The 19332-nt window shown below is 43.4% G+C and overlaps 1 protein-coding gene across 1 annotated transcript; it reads right to left on the bottom strand.

Annotated features, from left to right (window-relative positions):
* Positions 1 to 3893: 3893 nt before the first annotated feature.
* ABRAXAS2 (abraxas 2, BRISC complex subunit) lies at positions 3894 to 19171 on the bottom strand. The gene is made up of 9 exons (XM_050976405.1): positions 19051 to 19171; positions 17721 to 17811; positions 14778 to 14814; positions 13104 to 13170; positions 12500 to 12690; positions 11819 to 11938; positions 11058 to 11142; positions 9380 to 9494; positions 3894 to 6125 (listed from the first exon to the last, which is right to left on the bottom strand). Exons 1-9 carry the CDS (start codon positions 19120 to 19122, stop codon positions 5656 to 5658), a joined length of 1248 nt encoding a protein of 415 aa, XP_050832362.1. The 5' UTR covers positions 19123 to 19171; the 3' UTR covers positions 3894 to 5655.
* Positions 19172 to 19332: the final 161 nt, after the last annotated feature.

Here is a 19332-nt window from a genome sequence, read left to right as displayed (position 1 = left end):
ACTTTGGAATTCAAGGATTAGAAGAGGTGAGGTCTCCCTTGCTGAAGGGAGCAGGATGTTCTCCATCCTGTGTGCCCAGGGCAGGCAGGTCCTGCTGTGCAGCTGTGGCACTGTTGGTGCAGCTCTCTGCAGTTCCACCCTGTGCTCCCTGGTCCAATAAATGTCCCTGCTTTCCCGGGGCTCCCTGCAGCACCCACTGCCCTCAGGACAGGGATATCCCATTCCCCACATTCCTCACCTGTTTGGGACTGCACCAGCCCCAGCAGAGATGCAGTGTCAGCCGAGCCTGCCGGAGCAAAAGGAGGGACCTGCTCAACAGCACCTGCTGAAACCAAGGCTCCTTTTGTGTGGGAATTAAAACTCCCCCTTTGCATGGCTGATACACCCATGGGAAGGAAGTTCAGCCTTCTGCTCTTCCAGGTGTCCAGGCTGGATTAAATTTAACACCCCTGCATTAAGGGTTATTGTTAACAAGTGACAGCTACTTCACTGTGCCCAAAGTCAGCAGAGCATTCACCTTCCTGCATGCCAAAACCTTGCATTATTGTAGGCAGAGAGCTTTAAACATTCCATAGCCTATGACTCAAACCTCTACAGGTTTAAGATAAAAAGTTTGCTGAGGACCAAGCAGTGCCTTCTGTGCTACCTCTCAGCTGGCAGCTCTGCTCAGGCTAAAAAGTTACAGCCACAGCATTTGGGCTGTTTAAAGGACTTTTCCCATAAGTGCTGAGTATGAACATTTTATTTAAGATGAATCCATTTAGGGCTAAAATTGGCTATTCCTTATTAATGTTACAGACTGCCAATGATCCCTGCTCACAGCTAGAGCAACCTCTCACTCTTGAAAATGTGTTAAAAATCACAAACTACCACCAAAAGAATTGTTGGAGCAATCCCCATGGTAGAAATGGGCCTTCTGAAGGGAAAACTTTTAGCAGTACTATTTTTCCTCCTTTGGAAAAAAAGCCATGTTTGCCCAAAGCAAAATGTTGAGCAGGAAAATAAATTAGGTAAAAGTTAAAAAAAAATATTACTTATAGTGGAAGAATTTCAAAACACCTGTGTGTTTATTCTATTACTGACTTGTCTCTTGTGGATTTTTATATTTCCCTTCCAACACCTTCTCCAATAAAGCCAGAGGAAATAAATACATGGCACACAAATCCACACGAGGGGAACAACCAACTCTTCCCTTTAATACCAGGTGAGTACTGAGATCCCTGGTGCTGGCAGAGCCTGGAGCAGGATTTCAGGAGAGCTGGAAATAATTAATGCAAGCCCCTGCAGTGACCTGGAGTGGTGCAGAGCAGCAGCTTTCCCAGCCTTGGTGGCCTTGAGCTCCTTCTGCAGAGCTCAGCAGGCACCTCTCCCTAATAACCCTGGAAAAGGCAATAAGGTGTTTTGTTTTCTCTGGATGATGCCAGGGAAAAGACAAGGATGTGCAAGTTACCATCTTATTTAAAGGTCAAAAAAAGGAAAAAACTACTTTCCTAGGTGGAAAAACCTCCTAGATTTCCACTGGCACACAGCCTGCTGCTGGATTTACTCCTGACTCACCCACACCACGAGCTGATGGGATTGTGATGATCCTTCTTTCCTGAAGGTAACTCTTCCTAGATCCAGCTGACCTGCTCTGACATCCATCTCCACCTGCAGGGCTTGCCTAGGAAGCTGAGCTTGAAATTCTCTCAGAATAAGGAGAACAATCTCCCAGGCTGGAGCTCTGGTAAAGTGAGGTCTCCTGGACTTCTGCTCCCCCTGCCTCTGAAGCCTCTCGGCTCCCACCAGTGGGAATGACACCAGCCGTTCCCAGGGGGGAATCCAGGGATTTCTGTGCCCAGCAAAGGAATCTCCTCCTTTTCTTCTTTTAGGAACTTCAGCCAAGATGCTGCTACACAACAGAAGGTTATTTATAGGCAAGAGTGAAGAGCAAGAAAACCCAGGAGTCAACAGTTTGAACATCCTTGCTCTTGGTTCCATGAGGTGTGACAGGTGTAGTGCTGAGAGCTCTGCAGGAGCCCCCCAGGGGGACAAATGGGAATTTGAGCCACAGGCTATTCCTGTCACTGGCCTGACCACAGGCTGGGACAGCTCACAGAATCCCAGATTGGTTGGGTTGGATGGGACCTTAAATTCCATCCAGTGCCACCCCCTGCCATGGCAGGGACACCTCCCACTGTCCCAGGCTGCTCCAAGCCCCATCCAGCCTGGCCTTGGGCACTGCCAGGGATCCAGGGGCAGCCACTGCTGCTCTGGGCACCCTGTGCCAGGGCCTCCCACCCTCCCAGGGAACAATTCCTTCCCAAAATCCCACTTAAATCTCCCCTCCTTCAGCTTAAAGCCATTCTCTGTGTCCTGCCCCTCCATCCCTTGTCCCCATTCCCTCTCCAGCTCTCTTGAGTCCCTTCAGGCACTGGAAGGTGCCCAAGTACTTACCAGTTTACTAATGAAACTCTAATTAAATTCTGTTTTCTTCCCAAATCCACAAGCTGCAGAAGCAGCACTACAAAGGTACATGCAAATACCCCCACAAATCTAACATGACAGAGAAATGTGTGTGAAACCACAGATATTGGAGAGAAAACAGAAAGCCAGAGGAAGATTCACCTCAAAGGAAGCCAGAAACCAACACCTTTTTAGCTGATCTGCAGACTGCTCAGAGGCAGAATCACAGAAGAACCAAGCAAAGAAAGCCTGTTATCAAAACTAACCCTTAAAATAAACCTTGCAGCACCAAAAAAGCAAAGTTTCAGACTGATTCTAGTTACATTCAGTGTACTCAGAAACATCTTCCCACTTAACAGGAGTTTTATCAGTTTGCTTATCTTATCTTGATGCTACATCAACAGTAACAGCTTCTCTTTACATTTTAACTCAGGACATGTCAGAGGCAGTGAAATGTCCCCAGAGATGTGAGACATGAACTCCAAACCTGCATAGTCATGAATATGCCAAAATTAACAATGCTCACAAGTCTTTCTGCCAACATGTTCCATCCCATAAGCAAAGACAGGACTTGGAGACTCCCAGAGTGTCAATCCAAGCTAATTTCAGAAATATTTGATGATGCTTCCTTTTGTAGGCATATGTGATAGTTCTAATTCATTGAGGCTTCCCATATGGTGCATCCCTGTTCTTCTTACTATCAACAGTCAGAGGGAGAATAAATTTGGAAATAAAGGAAGCAGCAGTTCCAGGTTTCTCACAATCAACCAGAAAATATTTCGCTGTACCAGGAAAACTCCAGGATTTGGAACAGAAGGACACAGAAGCCAATTTTCAGTAGCTTTTCTTCAGTGCAGCCTTTCTGTTAGAAAGAGAACACAGCTACAGGCACTGCTCCTGGGAATCACTAACAGGGACTGTCCAGGACTCACCCTGGTGTTTCACAGGTGTGAAACTCCACAATTTAGGACTAAATTGTCCTAAATTGCTCCTGTGGCTCCTGCTCCTGTGGCCTTCTGACAGATCTCAACCCACCACTGTTGTTTTCAACAGGACTGTCAAGAAAACTGCAAAGTCCAAGCAGGTGTATTTCTACCAGAATATCACCTACATTAAAAACAAAAAAAAGCCACACCCTTTGTCCTTATGAGTCACAATTATGGTGAATGAAAATACCTGCAGGCAGGCACTGGCTGGAGGCACGATGACACACCTGTCCCACCTACAAGGTGCATGGAAAACCAAGCAGAACTTGTAACATTTTTTGTTAAATAACCCCAGAATTCAAGGATCTTGTATAAACATGTGTCAGGCATGGAATGCTCCCTCTGCCACATCCCCTCAGTCCCCCAAGCACATCAGCCTGAACAAACACTTCTGAGCTGCTCTTCTGCTTCCCAGTGAGCTCCTCCACCAACGTGGCACCTGACAAGCATTAAAATCTATGGTAGGATTAAATAAGATTTTATTGTCACATTTAACTGCTTTCTCAGAGATGTACATTTTGCAGGTTTCTGTGCAGAATAAAAATGAAGAGGGTGGCTGCCAACCTGTCAGTTCTGATTCCAGCATCGACACATCCACACCTGAGCCACAGGTGCTCACAGGTGGTGACTCCACAGCCAGGTCTCTGCTCCAGGGATTGCAACACTCCAAGACAAAAATCCATCCAGTTAAGGGTAATGAGAACAATGTCAAATAGTTAAAACCTTGATGTTTAAAGATGGAACCACTTGGTAGAAGAGTGGCAATTTTAACATCTCTTTTTTTTTTTCCCGAAGTTATTTTGCTTAATTTAGTACAGCTAAGGAGAGGGTAATGAACAGACTTTTGCCTATGGATATGATCCAGAAGACTAAAATTTCCGTGGGTAAATTTGAGATATTTAAAATTTTTCAGCAACTGCTTTGCTGTTCTGGGTGTAAACTGAAGAAGTGGCTATTGATACCTCAAAGTGATAAACGCTGCAGATAACCTCATCTTAAAATGTGTATTTTCTCATTTACACATCAGGGATAAAGTCCAATAATACAAACTTCTTAGTGGCAACAATTTCACATATTTTGGGCAACGTTAGCATACAAGCAGTATTTAAATAAAAGTAAGTGCATCCAAACATGAAATTCTCTAAATATACCACACTTCATTTATCCCAAACGGCAGTTTTCTGACAAGAGCTGTAATTCAAATTAAAATAATCATTTACATGTTTCACCCAGAGGAAAAGAGGTAATAAACCCAGGGGACTCTCCAAACAATCTTCTCCTACCCTATCCCCTATTTATCACATAAAATAACTCATCTAGAAGCGTAAATCCAATACTCAGATGCAAATAAAATGCAAGTAGCAGTCTCTGATGTTTGCAATTTGCAGACTCCAAAGTCCAATCATGATGGAATTTACTACTTCTATCGGTCATTTACTCCTGTATGTGCACTTCATATTTATGCTAAAAGAACACATGAGACAATAAATGAGGCTAGTGTGGCATAAAGTCATTGTAAACCCAGCGAAACCAGAATAATTCTATATATGACATTCATCTGGATGATTTACCAGGCATCCCACCCCCCCAAACATCCTTTACAGAAAAAAAGGCAACCATCAGTTGAAGTGAGACACATTCTGTTTGTAAAAAATGTCAAACCAAACCCCTCCTCTGATGAGGGCATGCCCACAGAAGGAGGTTGACCACGTCTTTTCCTATCAGGCTCCTCAGAATTATCAAAATTTCTTTGCTTGCGAAGGCCAATTTGGCTTACCATAGAAAGCTATTCGGAAGGCGGCTGATATATTTATTATTCCCTTTCAAAAATTAAAATTCAAGGCATGATAGTGCAAGAGGTAAGTTTTGATTTGAGAACATTATCTGTAGACTAACTGTGCTTAGTTACTACATCCCAATTTATTGTCTTAAAGAAAATATGGCAACAAAAGCTACAAGATCTCTATAAATTTCATTTTGCCTAAATTTACCAGTACATCCATGAACCTCATCAGTATTAGTACAACTTGATTATCCTAATGATTCCATTATAAAACTTGCAAAATGTATCACAAGGTGAATAAACCATCTAGTGCAAGTCTTCTACATTTCGTGTGCACAGTAATCCTGTGTAGTTCATTTCCTCCGGGTTAAATCCCCAAAATCTCTCGGTAACAATTATGAAAAAACAGCGTCACGTGGATTTGTTCTGTTTTCCCCCCTATCAAATCTGAGAAGTTTGAGTGTTCCTGGAATCACCATCAGGATGTGCTGAAGGTCGTGACTCCCTTGTCTGTGAGTATTCACTGTCAGAGGACTCTGTGGGTTCAAGCAAATTCTCATAATCACTGTCTTCTGATTCGTCAACATTGTCAGCGAGCACTCTTTGGGAAGATGGCATGGATGCTCCATTGCCAGAATATTTCAATCCTGCAGTTGTGGAAACATAACTGGAAGAACCGACTGCCTGAGGCCGAGGCATGAAGATGCTGCTGCTCTCCAGGAGCCCGGGGCTGCCAGAGCTGTCGTGAGTGCTTGTGTTGAAATCCGAGTACGGCGGGGGAGGATCGGAGACGTCGGAATCTTCGAGTGTGCAGCCTTCCACAGCAAACCCAGTGTAGGACATTCGGGGAACAAACATGGGTTCCACGCTATCTGTTGGCATTTGCCTGCTCAGAATTGCCTGCTGCATTCCTACAAAGCAAAGAACAGGGGGTACTTAATGCTTTCTTGGCAAGGTGCTCCACATACCTGAGCTGTGACCACCTCGCCTGCCCTCTCTTCTTTCCTTCTGCTTGTTATCAAATGCTCATCCCTGGCACTGCTTTCCAACTCCAGCACTGGATCCTGTCCTCCCAGTCTGCTCTACTCATCTTTCATACCTCTGATTTAAGGCTTAGAGAGTCATCAATACACTACTCCTGACTGTCACATCAAATCTTGCTTAACACTGCACCCTTCTCTTTGAGCACAACAAACTCCCCTAAATTTAGCAGTGCAGCCTGAACCTCATCAGGATCAGCTCAATTATCCCAGTGATCCCATTTCAAACCCAAAATGAGTCAGAAAGCAAATAAACTATCCAAGTGCAAACATGCTGCACTTTCATGTGCACAGTCATCCTGTACAGATCATTTCCTCCAGTTTAAGCTCCCAAAAAACACAGCTACAGGATGTTTCCACAGCCTGTTGCTGTTTCCATCTCATATTTTCTCTGTATTTTTCAGCTCCTTCTCACATCAAAAAGCACCTGTGCTAGAGCTCAACCTGCCTGCTCCTCTCTATCTGTGTCTTACTCGGTAAAACTCAACTCATTTTTCATCCATAATTGATATTTGATATTGTATCTTAAAAATATCACTTTGTACTCTCTCTTTCAGTGCCCCTTGTGCTAGGGGACAATCTCATAACACCTGCAAAGAAATCACCATGTCTTCTTCCCTCAAATTATTATTGTCTTCTTCCTTCAAATTATTATTTTAATAACTGCACTCACATTAAAAATCTAAATGATGGAATTATGGCTGGGAGTGTAGCAGGGTATCAGAACAGGAACATGAAAATCATCTTAAATGAGCTGATTTGGAAACTAAATTTGAGGAAGACGTGCACAGGAATAATGAACTGCAAGAGCTGCCAAATGAGGAACACTTGCATCCTTCTGCAGAAAAGAAACTTGATTGATGTAAACTATAAATCAATATGCATGAGGTGTGCTCAGCTGTGGAGGTACAGGTATGTATCATTTCACTGTAGTCGTTAAAAATACAACCAAAATATATGTACAATTTAAAAAATAGGGAAAGCTGGAGAAATGCTACAAAACACAAAAACTCGTCAGAGATCTAATAATCGTGACCTAAGAGGAAAGGCTGGAATAACTGGGATTAGTAGGGAAAACTGAAGAAAGTATTTTATTCTTAAATGTGCCTAAGAGGCTGCTGCAGAAAGGTAAATTTGAGTACTGCACACTAGACACAAGGAAAGACTTCCTGGCAGGAAGTTTTGTTAAGCTCTGGGAGAGAGTGAAGTTTTTGACTGGTTCCTAAGGGGTTATTAAAGAACAAACCTGTCAGAATTGACACAGGAACGTGTAAGGTGAGGGACACAATGGGATCAGCTCTATTTACTGGAGAAACCCCACATGGAGGGTGAGAGCTCCTTTAGCCAAGTCACTGAGATATCTCTTGGGAATGAAAAAAGGACATTCCCTCAAGTGGCTGCAGAACAGCACTCCACTTCTGGGCCACGACAGGAGAACTGCACTGGGAGATTTCCTGGCATCTGGGAAGTGCACAGCTCTCACCAAAGCCTGGAACATCCTGCTACATGTACAGAACTGATGCAGTGATCTGGCAGCTAAAGTCTCAACTGCCCTTTATAATAGTGTTTAAGTCATAACCTGTTAACCCAAGGTTTGTAAGAACACCAAGCTCTCACACAACACTCCCACAGGAATTGGAATCAAACTCTCCCTTTTCCTCACTAAAACCAAGGAAATTCTCCCAGCATTGAGCAAGCGAGGGAACAGAAGGCCAGATTCAGTAATTAACTACTCACATCTAAAAATACTGCAGAGCTCCAAGCTGCATGTTTGCTTGTTTCAGCCCTCTCACATGATTCTCTGCTCTGGCATCAATTCTCAGTCCAGCATTTGCATCCCCCTGGTAGTACCCAGAGTTGAGCACTGACTGCTCTTCCTCCTCCTCCCCCAGCTTTTCCCATCTGTGTTGGGATCAGCTCCAGTCACAGTAAATATCCACCTCTGCTTCCCCATAGTAGCAGCTCCCTGCCTACTTCATCTACAGCCAAGCAGGAAACAGCAGTGACTCATTTACTTCCACCTTTCAAATGGTCCTGGGCTAATCCTGGCTCTGTTACCTTATCTTTGAGGTTCAAAGCAGAACTTGTGCTGACTAAAATGCTCATGTGATAACAGTACCTCACTGCCTGGAGAAAATTAAAATACCAGTCACAGCAGCAGCAGGCCCATTGCAGTTTGGGGTGTCCACCCACCTAAACCACCTTTTTGTCACACACTGATTTAGTTAACAGGACACAGAAACAATAAAAAACACCTTGTAGCTAAAATGACAAAATTTCATTATTTGCTTATCATTTCAAAACATGGGTAAGAAGAGGCAGTGTTTGCTGAAATGTGTAATTTGCTTATGAATTATTTAGGTTTTTATCTTACTTCCCATTTGCCTGTTCTCTGCCCTTACTCTCTACCTTCAGTCTTCTCTTGCACTCAAAAATTCAATTAGATCAGCAATGCCTCTTTGGAAGGAGCCAAGCGCTTCACAAAACTTATCTACTGCTAACCAAAGTCTCTTGAGGCCACACTCAGTTTTTAGGAAGGAGGGACAGTGTGGCACTCAGCCAAATGTGCTCACACAGCAAGGCTCACTGACTCGGGAAATTATGGAGTAGCAAAATAAGATGAACAACACCTACAAAGATTTACTTCAACACTGAGAAGTGATATTTCAGTGCTAAACATCTTTGCCACTAGGTCAGCAAATGGGAGTGGGAATAAAGACTTTATAAAACCATGGATAACTCCTGGCCTGTGAGCACAGCACATTACTTCAAAAAGAATCTCTCCAGTATTTATCTTTTTTATTTTTCTCCTACGTTTCTTTTCCTACCACTGATCTTTTCCTGTGTTACTTCCAGAACTGACTTGCTCATTCTTTCTTTACAGTGTTGTCTCTGCTGTATTTTAAGCTTGCTAACACTGGATGATTCCAGCAGAAATACCTTCAGCACACACTTTCACAGCTCAGGTGTCATTCAACACAAATCCATCATATTGCCCTTCCCAATGGGATGTTTTTTTTCCCATGAGTTATCAGCAATACAACAATTATTTTAACTCCACAAAACATTTTCTCCTCACAGCATCTGTTTCTGAAAATTAAAAGGTTAAATAAAAGGCAACTTACTTATTTCTTGTTCTTTTTCATTCTTCTTTTGTGCGATTTGCCTTTTTAACTTGTTTACATCAGCTTGAAAAGATTCAACAACACGTTCACTTTTTTCTACATCTATACATACTGCCTGGGAGAAAAAAGTAAGATATGCTAAGGTAGGGCAAAAATGTAGGAAATAGTTTCAGGACAACATTAATAAAGCTACTGCTAGGCAAGAAGCCATTGAAGCACAAAACTAAAAGCAGGATTTAACTGCAGCAGAAATACTCAACCTCAAGATTGTTTTCTTTACTGGCTGCTGCTGCATTATAGGAAAAGCATTTCCAAATAACGCATCATGACAGGAGATTTGCAGTAAGATCCAAAGTTGGTTAGTGTCCAACATCCCTGGAAGTGTTCAGGATGGATGAGGCTTGGAGCAGCCTGGGACAGTGGAAGGTGTCCTGCCATGGCAGTGGGTGGAATGAGATGAACTTTAAGGTCGCTTCCCACCCAAAGCATTCTGTGATTCCATGACAATAAATATTGGCCAAGATCACTTCCAGGGGTGGTGATTCCACCACTGTCCTGAACAGCCTGTTCCAATGCCTGACACCCCTCCCAGGGAAAAAATTGTTCCTAATCTCCAAGCTAAACCTCCCCTGGTGCAACTTGAGGTGGTTTCCTCTCCTCCTGTGGCTAGTTACTTTACTCGGGAGAAGAGAGCAACAATGTCTCCCCTCAGCCTCCTTTGCTCCAGGCCTCTAAAGAAGCCCATTTCCATTTTTCCAGACCGCAACTAAAACAGCAGGAGCACAGAGGACAGCCATGCTCCTGGCAAGAGCAGCATCACACAACAATGCCATTAGCTAATGGATACAGCTCTGAAGAGAAATTTTCCTATTCCCTGAAGCTGCCTGGAAGTGTCTGCCTTCCAAAGGAGGCTGGAAGGTGCAAATTCCCAGAGAGAAAGAGCAGCTCCCCCTGTGCAGGCAGGTGCAGGGGATGGTTGGAGGGATTGCTCCTTGTTCCCTGCTCAGGAGCCAGCCAGCAGAGCTGAGCTGGAGCAGAGACACGAATCCCCCCAGGGCAGATGCACGGGGAAAGCCTGGGAACAAGCTGTGACTCCAGCACAATTAGCAGATGTGTGAGCTCCCCGGGCAGCGCAGCGCAGCTCCACTGCTCTTCACACGGGACAAGCTGTGAACTGACAAGCTCACAATGAGCAGAGCTGACACTCCAGGCATTTTCAGATGCTTTGGCACATTTGGAGCAGGATTCACTCATGCTCCACACAAAATGTTCACAAGTTTGAACTAACAGATGGTGCTCTGCTCATGCTCCATACCCAGAGCCAGGAGTCATTTTTAAACCTCTGCAAATCCCTACAGCCTTCAGCAGGGCTTCTCTTCACTGCAAACCCTTAAAAATGACTAACACCTCCCATAAATCACTAAGTATCAAATCCTTTACTTGCAAAAGAGAAAAAATTGGTGTTATTTGTACCAACCACTTTCACAGAAGCCACTGCAAATGCTCACATTAAATAGAAACTGAAACATTTAATTTTAAAGTCAGTCTTATTTTCCTACACTCCATGATAATTGCTTGTGAGCTCTAAAAATCTCCATCTCCTCCATTCCTGCTTTAACCAAAGGATGAATAAAAGATGCCACATATATACAGACCAATATGGAGTAAAGGATGTTACCTGTACTTTTTCCTGAAGTGCATTATAAACCTGATAGATAGCCCTGATGTCCTTCATCACTCCATCTTTGTCAAAAAAATCAGTACTAAAAAGAAAGCAGAAATCATCAGTGAGAAAAGACAATACAGGTTACTAGCTCATGCTGTCTTTGAATTCCTGTTATGCAGTCTATCACTGTATTTTAAAAATGTATCTTATTGCTAAATATGCTATTTCAGCAATAGTATATTGTTAAAAATGTACCATACTGTCATAAACAAAAATTTGGACAGCAGCATATTCAATTCCAAAACTCCTTCTGGAACAATAAAGTCTAATTTGAATGAGATTAAACTTGTGCCAAAATCTTTAAGCCTGTATAATTTCATTGTTAACAGCCAGAAAAGCTACTTTGAATTTATGGCATTTAATTGAAAATACTTAAGAAAAACATCAAGAATTCAATGCTTCTGAGGCAGAGTTCAAGTGCACACAGAATTCCATGGAGAGGTGGGTGGTGGGGAAATCAAGTCAAAAGCTTCCAGCCAGAAGGGTCTCAGCATGGACTGGGCACACCAACTCTGCTTTTCTGAAAAGTGCACTGAGTTCCCTTGGTTCTTCTGAAAGATCCAATTCTAACCAGGAAAAAAGCACACTGGGAACTGACCAGTCTCCTCCAGAACTGGTTTTCTGCTGCTCAGCATGCACATTTGTGGTATTCTCTGTGAGGTACAGAGAGCAGAGCTTGATGACTACTTCATTTAAAAAGGAAAAGTCCTTACCCGTGTTCCTTAATAACTTTGGCATAATTCTGAGAAGTATTTGGCACTGAAGAACCTTTGTATTCCTGTTGACTAGTGTTGCCTAGATTAGGAATAGTAAGTGACACCCTTTGATTATACCTGCAGAGAAGGTTCAGAAAGATTTTTTAATTCAATTGAAAAAGATTCTTTACAAAAGCATTGATATTATCCCATCCCTCTGATGATCAGAACTCATCCAATTTTAAAGCCTCTGCATTAGGTTTGTTATAAAAGTAGCTGAATATTACAAGTTATGTTCAAAATAAATGCAGGATCAAAACCCCTTAATACAGAGCTACCTCTACACCTCCAAGAACCTTTATAATGTGCAAACTATCAGAGGGATATTCAGATCCTCTGGAAGAAACATGGTAGTGACATCTGATGTCTCAAAACAGGTGTTTTTTTTTTTTTTTTTGTCTGACACTTTACAGATTGAAAAGAATTTTTCTTCACTCTAATTTTAATTTATAAATTATTTGCACAAAAAAACCTCAAAATAAAACCAAACCTGTCATCATTAATAAGCACCCCAAGACATCATTGGACAAACACTAAGCTTTCTTGAAGTGCAATTGTACAAACTCCTAAATAATTTAAAAATAGCAGTAAAAAGCAGAACAAAGAATGAGGGGTGGTTCATTGACAGAGTTTGCTTACCTTCTGTTTGGTCTAAAAAGCACATATTCTAAAGCATGTGTTGAGTTATTTGCAGTGGAAATGAAGCTGAAGAGAAGGAAGACGAGGTCAGGCACTCCAAGGATGTGTGTCAGCTGTTTATGAATGATGTGCTCTCTGTATGACATCTGCTGCTGAGTGTTTCTCCTAAATCTGTACCATCCAATAACGTTCTGCAATCAAAGCACATCAGGAAAAACCCACAGTGTTACTTGAGAGACACAGATTTACCTTCTGAGGATAAAGGGGCTGATACTGTGGCGTCACCATTACCCAAAAGCTTTAGAACAACAAAACAAACTGAGTTCCTCAAGATCTGAGTTTGAGATGGTCAATAGAGCCCTACACCTTTGGAAACCTACACTCAAATCCTTTGCATTTCTTCAGGGAAATTAGACATTGCTCCCGGTTTAATCTAAGCACCACAAATCCAACAACTTCTGTGCAGGATAAGCCCTGGATCAAAACAAACCATCAGATTTGTGAAGCAAAGCATTTATTCTAGTTAACTACTTTTTTTTTTTTCCCATTTGTTTTCCAAACCCACTCTAATGCCTACAACAGGAGAAAAAGATAGACAACTTACTTTTCTTCTGTCTTTGAGAATCCTGTCCAAACTCTCCTCATTAACTTTGCCTGCATAGTCATAAAAGCTTGGACAAAAAGGAAGAGAAAAAGATAGGTACACAGTTAATACACACACATTATACAAAGTAAGTAATTTCTACTTTGAGTGTTCTACAAGTAGGTGGCATTCTAGACAATACAAAGCAACTTCCAGAGCCTTACTTTTACCACAGAAATGCATTGTGCAATTTTATTTTGACCAGCATTCTGTAAAAGCCTGCTTTGATAATCAGAAGCCTACCAGGCCAGAAGAAATGAAAGCAGGGCCATTCCAAATGCAACTCCAAATCAATCTCTTGAGCTCCAATGCTGCCTCTGCACTCACATGGCTGGATCCTTGAAGCCAAAAGAGTCAGCAGTAATTCAAAGTATCATGGTCATTCCAAATGGTTCTGCTTCCACAGCTGAACCCAAACCCTGACATGTTGTTATTTTGTGGACAGGACAGATTTAGGAATTTATATATCTACCAATGCAGACAGGTTTAGGTATTCAGGTAGATCAGAGTGCATGATAAAAGGAAAAACATTTAAAAATAGATTCCTCCTTTCAAGAGCTGACATTAACAGCTAAAGCAGTGCAGGAAAATGCTCTGGTAGGGGTCTATGACTTCAGCTTTTGGGTGGTGGGGTGAAAAACCACCAAATCCTGAGCTCGGTGCTTGGCTAGTAAATAAGGGTAGAAACACCATTTGCTTCAAGGTCTAAGTTGTTGGGAAAACTCAGACTACAACTAATGAAAAATCTGAGACACGATGTTATTTATGCACAATTTTTTCAATTCATGTTTGCAATATTTATTTATAATCCTGGTGGATATCCAACTCTTTCTGTGTCTGTGTTTATCTCCATGTGTGGAGTCTGCAGCATTTTAAATCACTGGGTTAAGAGTACCCTCTCTGTAATTATCAGCCAGCAAGTGACTGACTGCAGCTTTTCTCTTTAATGCAACCACTGTCAATCATAATGTCTAAGCTACTGTGTCTTCTTAATTGGCTGGAAATCTCTCAAGATGAGAGGAGATTAACTGGGAATTCCTTCTTAAAAGGAATTCTAGACAGTGCTTTAGAAGCCAACACTGTGTAACAAGTAAAGACTAAAAAGAAAATCTACATGTAAATAGATGGAAGCTGTTAAATAGACTATATTAGCCCCATATTTAATTTAAATTCTGGATTTCAGAAGATCAGAAGGCAAAAAGAACCAGAAAGCTGAAGATTTTACAATAATTAGTTGGTGCAGGTTGGTACCACTAAGCACAAACCAACTTGTTAACCCAGCAGGTTACCAGGGTTAGGGCACACAGGCCCAGGCAGAGCCAGCCTAGACTACAACAATTTAAATTGATTTTGACATTCATCCTCATCATCAGAGTGATATGAGCTGACCTGACTGCTGCCCTACCTCCACCAGCTACACAGAAATCCAAACAGATGGAGAAATAAACCCCTTCCAAGCTGCACTACAACTATAAACTACTCTGATTGTCGTGGTTGGTGCCACTTGCATGTGTTTCTGCAAAACCATCAGATGAGCAAACACTGCTAGGGACATTTGAAATGCTAATACATTGCAGGGAGCTCCCTATTTTTACATTCTGCAGCCACCACAGCAAGACAACAAAAGAAGCTTACCTAAAGAGTTTTGAACAAGGCTCATGGTTATGGATTTCTGCAACAACAAACAAACAAAAAAAGTGACAGATGTCCAACTGCTCCTGGCAAAGAGAAATTACAGTGGCATATCTTGCATGAACTTTCCACATAAGAGTTACTGAGCAAGAAACATTTGTGTCAGAGCACACACGCTGTCCTTACTGTCTCAACACTTGATGACACAGCACCATAAACAGAAAACTGCCTTCACTTCATAATTTGACCTTTTACATAGAAAAATATTTCAATAAGCAAGGCATACACTTGCTCAGATACACAGACATTTATCTGAGCCTAAAATACACTTTTGCTACTATTTTATAATGACAAACTTCTCACAAAGGCATTTCTGATTTCTTTTTTTTCTCCACCTTTCCACAACAGCTTATTTGCATCCATACACATTGTTTCTTACATCAGCAAGGAATAAAAAAGGATGGGGAAGGGAATCACTGAAATATTATACATTATAGTGTTTAAAGAGGCAAGGCAAACAGAATCTCTAATGAGAAAAGGGGTTAAAAGCAATTTCAAAACATTTAGCTGCACTTTACAACTCTGTTATATGAAAATATTAAAAAAATCAGGGCAATGTTTTTTTCATTGAAAAGGTTGTGATAAATGCTAAGGTTCTTATTTAATCAGCAAATGTTGTAACATGCCAGCAATCTCAGAGGAGAGTGAGAAAAGAGTAAAAGTCCAATCTTACATTGTCTTTCCAACACCAAGCATGACTTATTTTTCAAGGGCTTGGAGCAACCTGGTCTAGTGGAAGGTGTTCCTGCCCATGGCAGGAGGTGGAACAAGATGGGGTTGAAGGTCCCTCCCAGCCCAAATCCCCCTGGGATTCTGTGACCACACATCACAAATATTTCCAGCTGCAGCAGCAGAGCCCCACTGGAGTTCAGCAGGAACTTTGCTCAGGCTCTGCCTCCCTGCAGTGATTCACCACCTGCTGCTCAGGGCTGCCATCCCAGCAGAGCACCAGGATGGATCACAGCTCCCAAGAACAGCAGCCAGCACCATCCACCTCTCAGCACATTTGGTGTCTATCAAAACAACGCTCTGAGCATCCATTCCAGGCACACTGCCTGACAAACTGCACATCCCCACTGGCAAGAACTCCTCAGGATGCTGCTGTTAGAGTTACTGACTCCTTTATTTGATATAAAATTGTATCAACTCTAATATTTTCACACCAACATGCAGGCATCTGTGGAAACAATCTGCTAACAAAGCCTGTAAGTACACTTATTCCACATCAGATCAGTTCCTTCCAGCAAATACATTGACTGCAACAACATTATTGGTTCTTGGGTGATGATGTTGCTACACAGACCTTGTGTTTTGAGAAAAAGGAAACAAGAAGCCTCCTGCTCAGACCCCATGAAGCAGCCAACATTTTAAATGTAAGGTTTACACTGACTGATTTATATATATATGTACTTATTTATATATATATGTATCTAGTACACACTATGTACACACACATATATTGAAACACCAGCACTAAGGAGACACAAAAGAAAGTGAAAATTCATCTGTGACAACACTGCCACAAAACTGTCAATCTCATGAGCTGAACTAGCAGTCCAAGAGTTAACTTTGATGAATAAGTATTGAAGTAAAAATGGCAAATAAAAAAAATAACCAGCAGGTCTTCAGGAGTGGGTAATTTCCATTCTCACTGTAACCAATGTGACAAAGGGGTGGTTTAAAAAGGGAGCAATTTTTAACACCACAAACACTTGGTTTAGGAAACCAGGCCAAGGCTGCAGGTGGTGACATCACTGCCAACAACAACCAAGATCAGTGACCACTGAAGAGCAAGGTCTAATTTAAAAACCTAAAAATGACTGGCTCTGCCAGTTTTGTCTGAACACACAGAGCCATCAGCAACACTCTGATAGTGATTATATGCAAACACAACAAATGCTTTGCCTTGATCTTCTCAAATTTAGCTCATAACTGACACTTCCCAGTCAATTCACCACCCATGTTCTCTCAGGAATAACCAGGACAGGAAACTACTGAACCTTCTGGAGCCCAGTGCACAAAACCATCACCACTGCAAGGTGGGAAATCTCTTGGGATGTAACATGGTGCCACTGCACATGTTCACAGATCACCTGTTTGTGTCAGAGTAACATCTCAGAGTCAGTCCAGAGCTGTTTGTGTTCTCACTGAGCTTTATGCACACCTTGCTTTGTTATCTGGATCACAGTAACAAAGCCAGATATTGAGAAGGTTTACATCTATTTTAACAGCTGGTTATATATCCAGAAACAAAAAAGGCAGTTTCTTTCAGGGCTTTCCTATATTCTATAAACCAAACATGCAACAGCTTCTCATTCATGTCTAAAAAATCTCCTTCAACCAACACTTAGCAGCAAGATCTTTCATCTTTGCTCAGTTTTCACAACACATCAGCAGTACAGAACTTGTGCTTATCAACAAATTGTCTGACTAATATTCCTTGTCCAGTCCTGCTGTGACAGTTTATGATGTCACCAATTCCCAGCCATCCATCCAAACCTGCTTCTGCAAACCTGCCCCTTTCAAAGTACCAGTAAATCAAGCAATGAATTAATTTTATTTTGAGCACATGCTGTATTTAGGCAGCTGTATCAAGCAGGAAATTCCCCACAGTAATTTTTCCATCATGGAATGCAGACAAATATCTTCAATAAATAATCTTTCCTCCATAAAAGGAGGTGCATGAAACCCCTGTAACTTCCAAAGATTTGTTTCTTTTCTTCACATCTCTACCACAAGCACACAGCCACTGTGGCAAATGTGATCCTGGAAGTCTGACACACCCTCTGATTGTCTCACACCAGAAACAATTCTTAATGAAACCTCCTGAAAACATGAAACCTGAGCAGTGCCTGTTTCAGAACAACTCAAAGTTATATCGCTTACCTATCACTTGTAGAAATTCAGTGTTGCTGATCTGTGAATCACTAATGCTGACAGTCTCTTCTTGTCTCACCTCTCCCAGCAGAAATCCTTCCTGCAATTTCAAAAGAAAAAGATTAAAAATAGAAAAAAAAATCCACTATATGCAGTCATTTACTGTAACTTTCTTAGCTTCAAACTGAAACAAAGATGAAGTTTGAAAGACACATCTGAGCTGCAGTGGGTAGAAACTGCCCTGAGGTTTTACCAAAGCTGTTTTTTTGCTTTGCCAGCATCCTTTTACAACACTACAGGGATGGGCTGTCCAGAAGGAACATTCTACACACAACCCACACAAGGCAAACACATCACAAAAGGGAGGCTCTGCCCCAGATACAAGGGGGAAAAAGCTCCAGCCAAGCCAAGGGAAGAGGAGTTCAAACCTGCAGGGACTTACACAAATTTTACTGTGGAGACTGGGCTGGACCCTGACCAACACCAGGGATTGCAAAACCCAGGAGGCAATTTAAAAGTAAGGCAATTTTAGAGCATATTAATTTATTCTCCATCCCTGCCCAAAATGAAGAAGGAGATTGAGCTGGAATCAGGAGGTTTTGGCACAAGGTGCAGAGGAAAAGAGCAAGCTCAGGCTAAAAAGGTGCCAACAAAACTGAGCGATTCGGGAACAGCCCGGCTCTGCACTGCGCCCGTGGTTGGCCGCAGATGCTGAAAAAGTCCCTCACGGAGCTTTTACAGGAGCGTTTTCCTCCCACAACCCGTGTCCTGCAGGAGCCCCAGCCCGCGGGGAGCACCCCTGGCACCCCACATCCCGCCCGGGCACCCCACACCCCGGGAACTGCCCGGACATCCCACGGGGAGCACCCCTGGTACCCCACATCCCGGGGCAGCATCCCGCGGACACCACACCCCGCTCCGACACCCCACACCCCACCCAGACACCCCACATCCCGGGAGCAGCATCCTGGGGACCCCACACTGCGGGAGGAGCAACCCGGGCACCCCACATCCCAGGGAGCAGCCGGGGCACCCCACATCCTCCCCAGAAAGGAGCAAACCGGGCAGCCCATATCCCGGGTACCCCGCGGAGCATCCGGGGCACCCCACATGCCAGACACCCCACATCCCGCGGAGAGCCGTCCGGACGCCCCACATCCCGCCCGGACACCCCGCAACCCGCCCTGCTGAGTCCGTCTGGGGCCGCCCCCGCCCGCTGTGACCCGCGGCCGGGCCCCACCGGCGGCGGCGCGGCCTGGAAGCTCCGCAGCGCAGCCGCCGACCGGGGTGCAGCGTGAGGGAGCCCCGCGGGCCCGGGGCGGCGGCGGGGGACACGTACGTGGTCGGCGCTGCTGTTGGCGCTGCAGTAGCACACGGAGCTGAAGGTGTAGCCGGAGATGGACGCCGCCATGACGGACACACCGCCGCCGCCGCCGCCACGGCGCACGCGCGCCGGACGCACGCCCGCTTCCGGCGGCGCCGCGGGGCGTCATGGGGAGTGTAGTCCTGGGGGGGGGTAGTGGGGTACCCGCATTGGAGGGGTGGGAAACTGTGGGAACAGTTGGACCACTGAGTTTGCAATAGATCCTGAGCCCATCGAGCCCAACCTGTGACAGATCAC

The sequence above is a fragment of the Serinus canaria genome, chromosome 6, assembly GCF_022539315.1.
Source record: "Serinus canaria isolate serCan28SL12 chromosome 6, serCan2020, whole genome shotgun sequence".
In the NCBI taxonomy this organism is placed as follows: domain Eukaryota; kingdom Metazoa; phylum Chordata; class Aves; order Passeriformes; family Fringillidae; genus Serinus; species Serinus canaria.
The sequence above is the reverse complement of the archived record's forward strand: the minus strand, read 5'-3'. Positions and strand labels throughout refer to the sequence as shown.